We start from the raw sequence: 15,125 nt of genomic DNA, 5'->3' as shown, positions 1-15,125 counted from the left end.
TAGAGTTTTTTTTTAAGTCCTGCCTATTCATAGTGCCTGTCCCTCCCCCCCTACATGTTTATTGACTGGAAAAAATCAACAGGAGGGGCAAATCAAATTTTTACTGTGTTATGGTTCGAATATTCGAACGCAATCAAATAGCGGGAATAGTGTACTACTTGATCGAATAGCTATTCGCTCATCACTAGTAGCTACTATTTGCAGACCAGAAAGGCCTTTTTTATCTCTATTTCTGGCTTTTACTATAGGGTGCCGGCTGTATTTTGCAATCAACACCTGCAAGTATTGGAACAGACAAAGCTCCTATGTCCACGGCAACACTGACAACATGACATTGGGGCGGTTTGTGACCTTCCACAAACTCTTATGCCACTACGGTGTTATAAATAGGGACATATAAATAAAGGTATAACAAAAATGAATTTCAAGCTTACTTAGGCCATTTATATAAAAGATAGATGACTACAATTAGAGTGACCGAAGTATAGTGGTGACCTTCAGCGTTGCATATGATTAAAATCAGTTTACAGCCAGAATCGGCTCACCCAGGAATATCAAGGCTTATGCATTGTAACAAGAACACAAATTACAGTCACTTCTGCACAGTCTCAGAGCAGGACCATGCAGATGAACTGTAACATCCCATTTATGTCAGAGCCTCAGTCTGTGGTTAATTGCAGGTGAATTTATTTCCACCTAATGCATATGTGAATAATTTAGATGGAGGACGTGGTGTTGGAGGGCAGTGGCGTCACATGATTTCCTGTTAGGTTTCTTCATTGCTGTGGAGAGCCACATTATCTCCAGGTAGCCTGCAGGATGATAATCTCCATTGATAAGATGATTTATTAATTCTACATTAGGCTAACAAAGAATATGAAGTCATGGATAAGATGACCTCATATAACACCCAAAGCAGATACCTTACTGAGGAATTATCATTACAGCTGTGCTCCAATTTGCAGAAAGGGGTTTAGATTCAATTACTCATAATGCAAAGCAACAATTGTCTCCAGAACGGCTGCTCAGAGCAATAAGAAAGCCTTATTACACATGTTCAGTGTAACAATGAATTACAACAGAGTACCCTTTTGGAAAATTAATTGTTCTGCTCATTTGGTGAAGTCATTCAGTCTTTAGAAGGCTCATTTACCTAAGTAATTATATTTTAGTGATTACTGTAAAAAGGATGGTGTCTCTATCCATGGTCCTATTAAAGCTTATGTAACCAAAGATAAACCAACGAGAGCAGAAAGGGGGGCGAAGAGACCTATCTGATGAGACATCCTACAGCACTTTCTTTCTCTCTGTTTCTATAAACATATAAACATGCATGTATTTTTTATTTATTTATTTTTTGCAACATACATTTCTATATATACACGAAGCAGCCTAAAATTTTTATTTTATGATTCCCGTCTATTTAAGAACATAATCCTCCCTTTTTAGCAGTGCCCTATCCCCGCTGCTCACCACTTCCTGAAAGGGGCTGCTCTGCCAATCATGGCTGAGCCAGGTCACTGCTGTGGGAGTGTCTACTTGTTTGCTTCAAGATGATACCAGTAAGTGGTGAAGAGGGGCAGTGGGAACTATCACAAAGGCAGCAGTGTTTTTTTTATAATTAAGAACATTTTTTTAATAGTCTATCTAGAAAGGCCTAGCCACATGGCAAAGTAAAGATATTTATTGCTGGATTAATTCTTTTAAAGTTTACTCTCAAGAACATACATAAGACTTGAGCAGTGTTCCCAACCTGTGGCTTACTGGCTGTTACAAAACTTACATGTCAAAAGTTTTTTATGATGACAGTGACACTTTAATTTTAGCATAGAGAAAAATATGGTCAACTATGTTTTTGTGTCCGTAAAAAAAAATTGAACCATTTCAATATTTTTTTTTTTTTTACAATGCAAGTCAATAGAAAACAGATACTGCAGTATGGCATGCAAAAGCATTTACAACTCGCATTTTTGCATTGTTTTGCCAATACAAAGTTCAAAATCCACAACATATTACATTATAAAATTCTAGCTTTCTGCAGCCACCACTGGGGAGAGCTATTGAGCTAAATGTTTAGGATACTGTTTTATTATAAAGTTTAGTGCATAATCAGAACATAGTTGCCTCCTAAGCTTCCTCTATAGGCTGTGACTGAAAGCCAGAATTCTATCCTTTGTCTATCCTAACACTTTGTCTATGTAGGGCAGTGGTGACCCATCAGTGGTTTGGAAAGCACATGTGGCTTGCGACCCACTGCTGTTTGGCTTTCTAAGTGACATTATTGCAAACAATACCTAACCATCAAACACTGTCAACTTGAATAGTACAATACTTGTGTCAAATTTCATGACCTCTATAACAAGATTATATTTAAAGGGCTACTCTGGGCAGGAGGCCTTTGCTGTTTTCATTCACCCCCTTCCTGTCTATAGTGAAAAAAGGCCTTTTGCCTGGAGTAGATGGAAAGACTTGGGTGTTTCCAGAAAATGATGCTGTAAACCTCTCGGTTTGTTAGTGTTGTGGTGCCTGTGAAGAAGAATTCTCTCTAGTTGGTTGGATGGGTTTAGTTCCATCTACAGTACATAAGGCTCCACTGCCTTTATATTATTTACAACATGACCCAATGTGGTAAAGTTTGTTCAAAGTAATTTCACTTTCCAATAACTCACAATCTACTGTATCTGCATACAGCAACTTCTACTTTAGGATGGCATACAGCATGGCTGTTATCATTGCCCAATGACAGTTCGTATTGGAGAAGTGAAGGATGTAGTGCAACAATATTTTAACACAGTAAGATGAGTTAAAGGAGCCCAAAACCACAGAAGTGATTACTTATTAATAAAACTCAGATACTTTTAGATTTCATTATCATCAACACTTTCGCTGATGCATTTCATCTGATGGTTTGTGCTCTGCCATTGCAAAAGCAATAACACCAAAAATGAAGAAGTGATTGGATCAGACAGTAATATCCTGGAGTACAATGCTGCGATGGTAGTGTAGGCCACTGTTAGAGGCTGATAATGATCATCGGCAGCTGAAAACTGAAGGAGATCAAATAAGTGTGTGGCGTCATGAGTCAAAAGTTTTAGTTTAACCCCAAATGTATACTTTGCATTGGATACAAATATAGTGCAATTCACATGAAATGTCATGTTATAGAAAGACATACTTGAAATCCATTATGTAATGTTATGATGAATCATGGAGGACCCACTGTTCAGGTATTATGATGTCTTATTAACAATAGGTGATATAAATCATCTTTGTGCAGGGAAAATGTGTGAAAAAATCGAGAACTTAACTAGTGCGGTCGGACCCCATCACAATTGGAAAGTGATGGCATCACAATTAGAGTGGTGAGAAAATTGTGTAATTATCCATTATTCAATTATACATAATGAATTATACATATTCAGGGAATATGTAAAGCAGGGAGTGGGGGTACATGGTTAAAACTGCAACTTGTACCCCTTTTAACTATAAATGATCCCTGCCCTGTAATACACTTGTGTAGGTCCCACAAACTCCAATACAGAGACCTACAAAGTGCCAAAAACTTGATGCAAAAACTATTTTTTTCTTTAGATACTTAGGGTATGTTCAGACTGAGGAATCCGCACGGATCACCCGCCACAGATTCCGCAGCTTGCCACTGCTCACGGCTGCGCACATTTCTACCCATGCCATAGACTCCATTCTATGATCAGGCAGATTCCGACGTCCATCCAAAGAATGAACCAGTTCATTCTTTGGACAGACAGTGGAATTCGCCCGTGCATAGAATGGGGTCTATAGCACGGGTGGAGACATGGGTGGCCGTGAACGGGGAGAAGCAACAGAATCCCCGGGTACTTCTCCTCGTGGATTCCTCGATGTGAACATACCCTAAGGGTCTAAGGGGTGCTCTAACTGTGAGGAGGATACTTATGGGGCACTATTACTATGCAGAAGAAGAAACTATTATTATGTAGATGGACACTAAGACTGTGTCGATGCCGCTAAGGGAATACTTTAATGTGTTGGCACAGTACAGAAGACTTTGCTAAGCAGAGCATGTGGCTTCCAGTGTGCAAGTAGAAATGTTCCCGGTTTTCTTTCCAGAAGAGAAAACTAGAAATTTTTCTCACAGATAACCACATCTGCCACATCTGTACTCCCCTTCCCACACCCTTGGACAGCGTGGCACATAACAAAAAGTCTCTTTGCACCAAGTTGTTTGCCGGAAAGAGTATGACTTTTTGCCGATCTGGCACAACCTGGATAAACTTCCCCTCTGCCTTTGTACAGAACAGCTCCATAAAGGGCTCCAAAAGCAGGAGACTTGTTGCATTTATGAGTGAAGGTTATTGAAAAGAATGTTGTTTGATAATTGTTATTATGGCCAGGGCCATATTTACCACTAGGTACCTGTGGTCCGATGCCTAGGGGAGCAACTTGCAGGGGGGCAGCACCAGGGAGCAGGGGGAAGGAAACAACTTTTTTTTTTTTTTAAATCTCCCACCTTCCGTTCAGACTTGCCAGTAAATCTGCTGTCTTTTTGAGGGTAGGGGGTGGGGGTATGGTGTAGTTGTTTAGGACTGGTGTGGCGGTGTTATCCAGCCACAGTACATTGCTATTGTTTAGGTCTGGTAGGGTGATGTTAAATATGACGCCTGGAGCTATTACCTAGCATTCCTGTGGTGAGAATTCCTTCAGACAATATGAAGACGGCTATAATCATTGATTCAATGTGGAAATTTGGGGCGTCTTCAGGTTTAGTGCCTAGGGGAGCAGTAGCTGTTAATACGGCCCTGATTATGGCTTATTTTATATAGTGAAACCTATCCATAAGAACACTTTATTGAGAAGACATTATTAAGACTAGATTTTGTATGGTAAATATTTCGTTGACGATACATTATACATAGAGGCCATATTCTGTGAGAAGACTATCTCTACTGAAGACAACTTCTCATTGTTATTTTGGGTCTACTCAAAAAGATTTCACTGTATTTGTAATTGAAAATGTGGGTTTTAAAGTCAGGACAGTGGCTGGGCGTTGTGTTCTTAAAGGGGTATTTCCCCCCAAAATTATTTTTGCATGAATACGTTGCCCACCCATAGCTTTCCATCTTTCCAATATAAACTTATTATAGATTCTGGACAGTTTTTCTGCTATCTAGATGCATTCACCCCCCCACCGAATGCATAGAATCATCAGCTCTCAGTCCAACCCTGTCCAACCCTCCGAGACGGCATCACGTGTCTCAGTCTCTTCAATGGGCTGGGTTAGCGCTTCTACCCCAGTCCACTGAAGAGAGGGAGGATAGTGAGACAGTCACAGCTGCTGCTGCTGATCACTGTCTGCCTCACTAACAGCAGCCAGAGCTCACCCGCCCCGCACCCTGTATCCCCCCACCCGGAGTGTATCCACCCCCCGCAGCTCACCCGTTGGCCTGTGAGTGCAGCCCCCCCTCCCCATCCCCCAAAGTGATCTCCCGGCGACCCCCGTCCCCCTCCCTACAGCGCGATCTCCAGGTGCCCCCCAGTATAGCCCGCAGCCACCCTCTATCACCGATCCCTCCCCCTGCGTCTCACCCGGCAGAAGCTGTGGCTTTCCCCGGTCTTGCAGAACTACAGCTCCCAGCATGCTCAGCCTTCTCTTCGTGCATGCAGGGAGTTGTAGTTCTGCCTGAGCCGGGAGAGCCACAGGTAGAAGAGCTGGCAAGTAAGTGCATGTGATCCAGTCCCCGGCCATGTAATGATGTGGGGGCGCATCTAACCCGGCCGCCCGCATCGCCACTCCCGCACCGGCGTCTCATCCAGCCGCCTGCATCGCCACCCCCGCATCGGCGTCTTACCCGGCCGCCCGCATCGCCACCCCCGCACCGGCGTCTCAACCGGCCGTCCGGGGTTGGCCGGGTGAGATGCGCCCCCACATCATTACATGGTGAGGGCAGGCGGACGGGGACCGGATCACATGCACTTACATGCCGGCTCTTCTACCTGTGGCTCTCCCAGCTCGGGCAGAACTACAACTCCCTGCATGCACGGAGAGAAGGCAGAGCATGCTGGGAGCTGTAGTTCTGCAAGACCTGGGAAAGCCACAGCTTCTGCTGGGTGAGACGCAGGGGGGAGGGATCGGCGATAGAGGGTGGCTGTGGGTTATACTGGGGGGCACCTGGAGATCGCGCTGTAGGGAGGGGGACGGGGGTCACCGGGAGATCGCTTTGGGGGATGGGGAGGGGGGGCTGCACTCACAGGCCAATGGGTGAGCTGCGGGGGGGATACACTCCGGGTGGGGGGATACAGGGTGCGGGGCGGGTGAGCTCTGGGTGCTGTTAGTGAGGCAGACCGTGATCATCAGCAGCAGCTGTGACTGTCTCACTATCCTCCCTCTCTTCAGTGGACTGGGGTAGAAGCGCTAACCCAGCCCATTGAAGAGACTGAGACACGTGATGCCGTCTCGGAGGGTGGGAGCCAGAAGCAGGGGGTGTGTCAGGGTTGGACTGAGAGCTGATGATTCTATACATTCGGTGGGGGGGTGAATGCATCTAGATAGCAGCAGTGGCGTAACTAGAAATGGCTGGGCCCCTATAGCAAATTTTTTATTGGGCACCCTCCCGACTGACCACCAAGCCGTGAAGTGTAGTCATAACTGCAGTGATTTCAGTTAAAGGGACATTTGCTGATCCCAGGAGGCCTGCTTGGCCAACTCATGCTGCAAATGATGACAGCTCAGGGGGCCCAGTGTATTGCAGGAGCAGGCCACGGGACCCCCTGATGTGGCGGGCCCCATAGCAGCCGCTATGGCTGCTACCGTGGTAGTTACGCCGATGAATAGCAGCAAAACTGTCCAGAATCCATAATAAGTTTATATTGGAAACATGGAAAGCTATGGGTGGGCAACGTATTCATGCAAAAATAATTTTGGGGGGAATACCCCTTTAAATACTGAAAGATCAACTTTGATGAAAAGTAGTTGCTTAACAATTGTACACAGAATGTAGATTAACAGACCATTGCATTACCATTACACTTACTCTCAGAAGGTTCTTTAGACCGTCGTCCACTTGAGGGCCTTCTCAGCAAACTCCTTCCTGAGGTAAAGAGGCTTGATAATTCTTCAAGGGGACTCGTCGGTGTCCTGGATCGTGAGCTGCTTTGAGATGTACAATAAGTGCTGGTAGATGCACTGACTGACTTCCCTTCTGGTGTGTTTCTGACATTACAATGAGGCACTGATGGAGAACTTCTTGATAGACTTCCTGAATGCACAGAATCATAGGGTGGAGGTCTTTTGAGGCTTAGAGGAGTCAGTGACCTACCCATGCTCACAGGTGAGGGAGAAGCTGAATGACTTTTAGGATAGCCATGCGGAGACTGTGTTCTGTAGTTGGTTGAAGCATGTGGTGGTGAAGAAGAATGACCTGAAGATGGAGGAATTCCATGGGAAACAATGGTTTGGTCTTTATCTACTTTCTGGTGTCCTGGAATGTGTGTTGGTACTGGGGATGGTGAAGCAGAACCTTGTTGCTTGATGTAAGACACATTTTCCAATACTGGTAGTTTTGCTACTTCAAGAGGAGTTAAAGGAGATTCATCAGAATTTGGTGAACATTGTGCTGGTGCTGGTGGAAACACCAGTAAAGGAGGCCTTTGAGATAATAAATTTGGAAATGGAGGGGGAATATCGCAAACCTGGCCCTTGGGAGTTGATGGCACTGAGGACTTGGTGAATTCTAAGTCAGGCACTGTGGGCGTAGCACACTGAGAAGAGCAACTAACATGATCCAAGTCATAAAGACACCTGGAGTCTTGTCCTATATCATCAAATATAGGGTATTTCATTTCCTCATATACTGCCTCACACTGATCTTCCTCATCTCTTTTAAAGTCTCTTAAAATATTTCCAACCATTTCAATATAAACGGGTTCATCGTCATCCCGATCTCTAGTACCACAACTAATATGAGATGATGAAGCCTCTCTAAACAAAGTACTCTTCATTGGTCCATGTTTTTTCATGTATGTCTCATCAAATGACGTGCTAAGATGAGTGGTTGGATTTCGCTTAGGCTTAGGAGGAGGAATCTTCTTAGTATATTCATCGCTATGAGGTCTTTGTTTTGATGCCACTGCAGAATTAAAGGTAGAGAAATAAAATCATAAATGATTTAATACACATTTAGTAAAATTTCTCCTGAAACTATAGCATATATTTATGTAAAACAAATAAAATATAATAATTGTATGTCCTTCACACAAAAAGTAGTCACATAGGGCACTTGTAGACTTTACAGGCCTGTTCATACTAAGGAATTTGTGCAGAATTTCAAGCGGAGTCTGCGCCATGGACCCCGCTTGAAGTTCCGCCTGTCCCATTGATTGAATAGGATGTCTCATGCGCACTCTGTTATCCGCCCAAAGAATTGACCTATATGTGGTGACTAGAGATGAGCGAACCGGGTTCGGGTTCGAGTCCAGCCGAACCAGAACGATTGGCATTTGATTAGCGGTGGCTGCTGAACTTGGATAAAGCTCTAAGGTTGTCTGGAAAACATGGGTACAGCCAATGACTATATCCATGTTTTCCACATAGCCTTAGGGCTTTATCCAACTTCAGCAGCCACCGCTAATCAAATGCAGAAAGTTCAGGTTCGGATGGACTCGAACTCGAACCCGGTTCGCTCATCTCTAGTGGTGACACATATAGGTAGCCTATCTAAACTTTTATGTCTGACCTATTATAGAGCCTTAAACCATGACTAGGAATATCAGCAAAATCAGAGATACTAAGTTACAGACAACCCTATTTCAGTTAATCTGCAGATAAGGTTACTGGTTGGAAGGGTTCCAAAAATTCTGGGTTCCACCAGATTGCGGGTGCAAACCTCCTGCTCAGACAGTAAATCTGCAAACAAGTGAACCATTAAATTCAGCATTTCACTCTGCTTCTGGAGAGGTAATTCTTTTTGTGGAGATCCAGCTGGCTTATAGAGTCTGACAGGTAATGCTCTCACTGTACATTTTAGTCTCTCTAGAATTGCTGAATCTCCGCAAGGAGAATCTGCTGTTTTCTAGCATATATTTTGTTAAGTATAACAGAAAACCAAATATAATGTACAACTACATATTAAGCTGCATATAGGCAGCTTGCTACAAATGGGGCACTGTAGCCACACACTTGTCAGTAGAGATGATCGAACCGGGGTAATGTTTAGGTTCGTACGAACCTCGGGTGGAGACAGCCCGAGTCCCGCCTGGTAAACAGGAAACAGTAAACTTATGGCCTAGGCTGTATTCCTGTTTTCCAGGCGGGACTCGGGCTCTCTTCACCTTCCCCATGGAACAGGAAGACTGCAGGAGTCAAATACCGATTAGAGATGAGCGAACCGGGTTAGGGTTCGAGTTGATCCAAACCCGAACTTTCGGTATTTGATTAGCTGGGGCTGCTGAACTTGGATAAAGCTCTAAGGTTGTCTGGAAAACATGGATACAGCCAATGACTATATCCATGTTTTCCACATAGCCTTAGGGCTTTATCCAAGTTCAGCAGCCACCGCTAATCAAATGCCGAAAGTTTGGGTTCGGATGGACTCGAGCATGCTCGAGGTTCGCTCATCTCTAATACCGATGGTTCAAGTTCGAACGAACATCAACGCTGTTCGATCATCTCTACTTGTCAGTGTGCGTATGTTGACTCCTGTCCACTAAAAGTGCCTAAGGTGACACAAACATCAAAACTGGACCATGGAGCAAGGGAAGAAGTTGGAATAATCTGAAGAATCTTATCATGTAGGTGCACAATGGAAAGTAGACAAGCTGACAGAGGCAGTGTGATACAGCGTGTCATCTCCATATTTCCTTAAAGAGACACTTTAAGATCACTTCCCGTTATTGGTTAAAAATCTGTGTGACCTGACCAATAACTCTTTGGCCAAGGAATCTTAGTGTAATCGTCGCTGATTTATACCTAGCACGGTCCAAGGTAAATATGTGCCTATGTAACAATTGTAAATCCTTGTCCGCTCATTGACTTCTGTTTGACAGAGAGAAATAACATAGAATATCATTTTCATCTGCATTTTCAAATACCGAAAATATGCAGCTTGAGCTGCGCTATATGATGCTGGGCTATTGCTGGTTCCTTCCAGCTAGGTGGCTTCTTTGTATACCTATAGTCCTTGATTGGAGAGGCTTTTCCACATTTTACAAATACTTGAGCTCGCCATGATCATTCCTGAAGTGTTTCTGTCATTGTTTTGTTCAATTACTGCCAGTGTTAGAGGTCGCTTGCTATAATTGCTGCAATTTGAATCATTTCTAATAAATGTCTGCATAGTATGTGGTAGATAAACACTGGATAATATCACATTTTCTACTTCTGTAGGACTACAAAGGCCCATAAGTTACACTACCATTCTTCTCCGAAAATAAGCCTGGGTCTTATGTTATTTTTTTAGGCTAGGCCTTATTTTTGGGATTGGTCTAATTTTGAGAAAAACACATGTGGGAGACTCCATCTTTCAATTAAAAAAAAAGAAGGTGGAATCTGGTTGCTAGGGACAACTAAGACAATTCTACTTTACACCAGTTTGATCAATCTCCCCCATTATGTCCCTACACTGTAGTCCCACTCTATAAGATAGTTATCCACCATACTGTATCTCCCACTATTGTTAGGCCCTTATACTGTAGTTACACTGAAGTTCTCCATAATGTATACCTTCCTCCCCCTCTGTAGTTGTTCCCCCATACTGTGTACATCCCCCTTTGATCAAATCCCGGGAAATGGTGAAATGGACAAGCCCTTCCATTTGATCAAATCACTGACTCCTTTCAGGGAAATCATGGAATGAACGAGTCAGGAATAGCCCGGCTTTATATTTATTAAGTAAAACCAGACAGGACGAGGTGGACAGGGGAGTATAGCGGGTAGCAGGAGGCAGCATCACGCAGCACACAGGACTGGAGGAGGACAGAGGAGCAGAGCGGGTAGCAGGAGGCAGCATCAGCAGCATCACACAGCACACGGGACAGGACGGACGGGACAGAGAGGGGAGCAGGGCGGGTAGAAGGAGGCAGCATCAAACAGCACACGGGACCGGAGGAGGACAGGGGAGCAGAGCGGGGAGCAGAGCGGGGAGCAGGAGGCAGAATCACACAGCACACAGGACCGGACGGATGGGACCAGACGAGGCGGACAGGGGAACAGAGCGGGGAGCAGGAGGCAGAATCACACAGCACATGGGACCGGAGGAGGACAGGGGAGCAGAGCGGGGAGCAGGAGGCAGAATCACACAGCACACAGGACTGGAGGAGGACAGAGGAGCAGAGCGGGTAGCAGGAGGCAGCATCAGCAGCATCACACAGCACACAGGACCGGACGGACGGGACGGAGAGGGGAGCAGAGCGGGTAGAAGGAGGCAGCATCAAACAGCACACGGGACCGGAGGAGGACAGGGGAGCAGAGCGGGGAGCAGGAGGCAGAATCACACAGCACACAGGACTGGAGGAGGACAGAGGAGCAGAGCGGGTAGCAGGAGGCAGCATCAGCAGCATCACACAGCACACAGGACCGGACGGACGGGACCGGACGAGGCGGACAGGGGAACAGAGCGGGGAGCAGGAGGCAGAATCACACAGCACATGGGACCGGAGGAGGACAGGGGAGAAGAGCGGGTAGCAGGAGGCAGCATCAGCAGCCTATGGCTGGGTTCACACTATGTATATTTCAGGCTGTATTTGGTCCTCATGTCAGGTCCTCATAGCAACCAAAACCAGGAGTGGATTGAAAACCCAGAAAGGATCTGTTCACACAATGTTGAAATTGAGTGGATGGCCGCCATATAACGGTAAATAACTTCCATTATTTCAATATAACAGCCGTTGTTTTAAAATAACAGCAAATATTTGCCATTAAATGACGGCCATCCACTCAATTACAACATTATGTGAACAGAGCCTTTCTGTGTTTTCAATCCACTCCTTGTTTTGGTTGCTATACAGCCTCAAACATACAGCCTCAAATATACGTAGTGTGAACCCAGCCTAAGGCTGCATTCCCACGTTCCGTGATCCTGACGGATCACAGACGTGGAATGCATGTACTGGAGCCCCCCCCGCGCCCAGACAGCATCTGTAATTAGATGCTGGGAGCGGGGGAGACTGTATTCATAAGCGCCGCGCTGTAGTAACAGCACCGCGCGGCTGATTCATTACAGCGCGGCGCTTATGAATACAGTCTCCCCCGCTCCCAGCATCTAATTACAGATGCTGTCCGGACACGGGGGGAATCCGGTACATGCATTCCACGTCCGTGATCAGTCAGGATCACGGAACGTGGGAATGCAGCCTTACACAGCACACTTCTGTATTGACAGAAGTATTCAGACCCTTCACTTGGAAAAAAGGGATGAATATAAGAAGGAATGGAGATTGAAGGTAATGACTAAGATATGTACAGATTATTTTTCCCTGTCAAAGGTCCATAGGCTTTAACAGGGAAATATTCATACATCAGCAGTTCTACTGCTACAAATATAAGCCATCTGTTTCTTATCTATGAATCTGCTGATAATAATAATAATAATAATAATTATTATTATTATTATTATTATTATTAGTAGTAGTAGTAGTAGTAGTAGTATGGTAAGCGGTTAAAGTTATTTCTTCTTCAAGCAATAGCCTGTAAAATATGAGCAACTGTTTCACATTGAAGTTCCAGGTCACCCATTACTCCAATAAATACATCCTGATTCTTCCATATCCTCTATTAACATCTCTACATGGGATAATGATGATTTTTGTGGATTGTAATAGGAATTCTAATCCTAACATTAGCTGTTCTCAAACTAAGTGAAATTGTTTACAACAGAATAGGGCACTTAAAATGGAGGGAGATTATAAGAAAATAATTGTGCAGCAGGACTCAAACCGAGATTCCAATTTAACAACTATTTAAAAGTCCACAGCTAATTGAAGGAATCATGCGGGTCATCAGCATCAACATGTAATGAGTGTATCTCATCTGTACAACACCAGAATGGAGACTGATGTTGTCATTGTGTCAAATGCTTATTAGCTTAATATCTATTGGATGGGTTTTCTGCTTTAAACTCTTTAAAAAAATATATACATATTTTTGTCAATCTGTCAACTCCCCAGTAGTGATAGAAAATCTAGTTCATTTCGGGAATTAGGTCACTATGATTTAGTTCATTTAAAAGAGTAGTTCAAAAGATCGGATCATTTAGTTCATATAGCTCATTATATCTCCGGCTCTGGGAAAGTGATAAGACGTCACTAAAAACAGATCTTCGCTATTACACTCAGAGCCTTCAGTGCCGGCTGCTTGCATAAGATATTATTTTGGTTAATTATTTTAGTTAATGCAACCACTTATATAAAAAGCCTGTAGTGTCATACTGAACTCTGCAAAATTATCATTTTATGAGCTATTTAATGTACAAATAACTTTAATGTTTTTTTTTTCTGCTTTTAAAACTTAATTATTTTTTTTGTCCAAAAACACTGCGGCTATAAATTACCTGGGAGTCAATAGAGTCATATGAGATACCCTACCCACATTCAGGGTGCAAAATGCCAGAAAAAAACATTGCTAAAAGATTGTAATAAGATCCAGATACCTGGTGGAGTAAAGAGAAGCACAGTACATGCTCCATTATGGCTGCAGCTTACTGCTGTGTATCCTGAGGAGCCTCATAGGTGATGGATCATCATGTGACCTGTGAACAGGGCCGTTTCTTGCGCCGGGCGGGCCGGGCGCCGGCAGCTAGGGGGCGCTGGTAGCACCCCCGGGACCTCACCCAGCGGGATTAAATAGCGTGCCACGCGCCCCCCAGCCCCGGACAGTCACCTGGCCAGGCCGCCGATGGGGACAGAGCACACGTGGACAGTATTACAATGGGGACAGAGCACAGGGGCATTATTACAATTGGGACAAAGCACAGATGACAGTATTACAATGGGGACAGAGCACAGTGGTACATTATTATATGGGGACACAGCAGGAGGCATTATTACTATATGGGGACACAGCAAGAGGCATTATTACTATATGGAGGGCACAGCAGGAGGCATTATTACTATATGGAGGGCACAGCAGGCGACATTACTATATGGAAGGCACAGCAGGAAACATTACTATGTGGGGGCACAGCAGGAAACATTATTACTATATGGAGACACAGCAGGAGACATTATTACTATATGGAGGCACAGCAGGGGACATTATTACTATATCAAAGCACAGCAGTAGGGAACATTATTACTATATGGGGTACAGCAGGGGATCCTCTATACAGGGGGCAACCCACACACCTACTGATTCTACTGCACATGACACAAAAATGTAGAAGGAAGTTGTTGTAAGTGCGGAGCCTAAGATGTTTTTTTCTGGTAGGTTCAGAAGAGATGAATTGTAGCTGCAAAAAATTATCATGGTGGTCTGCGCCAGAAGGAGAGGAAAAGTAAAGTGCCGCCTCAGGTCAAAGAAGACGTCACCTGTGAGTCACTGTATGACTTTTGAAAGGTTGGGTAACACTGCTGTAGTACACACACAGCTTCTTTCTAGCAACAACCCGATCCAACTCCCCCTCCCCCCCACATGGGGGGGGGGCGCTTCTATTACGGTTCACCCTGTAGTCAAAATTACCTAGAAACTGCCCTGCCTGTGAACTATTACTGTGCTACAGGAGAGCGGATCAGGACAATCTAGTTCCCTATATGAGGAAAGTCTAGTTCAATCACATGTATATGACTGGGCTCAGCGGTAACACCTATGGTAGTTACAGGTACTGACCCACAGTGAATGTATGAAGGAGCTGATCAGTTACCTACTGAAATATATGCTATGGATTTAAATAAGGAGATATCTAGTTCACTCAGTGAGGTACAAACTATATGAGCCAGGAGAACCAATCAGGAGAGTCAACTTCAATCACATGTATATGAGCTCAGCAGTGACACCTGTGGTGGTTAGAGGTGCTAACATGGTGAAAGTGTGAGGGAGCAGAGAAGCAGTAAAGCTGCTAGTAGCATATACAGCACAGAGTTCACACTACGTAAAAGTACGGCCGTTATTGCCATTGGCAACAACGGCCGTACTTTATGCG

At 44.5% G+C, this 15,125-nt stretch overlaps 1 protein-coding gene across 1 annotated transcript in view; it reads right to left on the bottom strand.

Moving 5' to 3' along the window:
• NYAP2 (neuronal tyrosine-phosphorylated phosphoinositide-3-kinase adaptor 2) overlaps positions 1-15,125 on the bottom strand; it is an 89,852-nt gene that overhangs the window by 15,705 nt on the left and 59,022 nt on the right. Inside the window, exon 3 of the mRNA XM_069973886.1 lies at positions 7,029-8,123. Coding sequence (XP_069829987.1) covers positions 7,029-8,123 — 1,095 coding nt within the window. The remainder of the gene's footprint in view (positions 1-7,028; positions 8,124-15,125) is intronic.

Source organism: Dendropsophus ebraccatus, chromosome 6 (assembly GCF_027789765.1).
Source record: "Dendropsophus ebraccatus isolate aDenEbr1 chromosome 6, aDenEbr1.pat, whole genome shotgun sequence".
In the NCBI taxonomy this organism is placed as follows: domain Eukaryota; kingdom Metazoa; phylum Chordata; class Amphibia; order Anura; family Hylidae; genus Dendropsophus; species Dendropsophus ebraccatus.
Note: the sequence above shows the minus strand (reverse complement) of the source record. Positions and strands in the feature narration are given on the sequence as shown.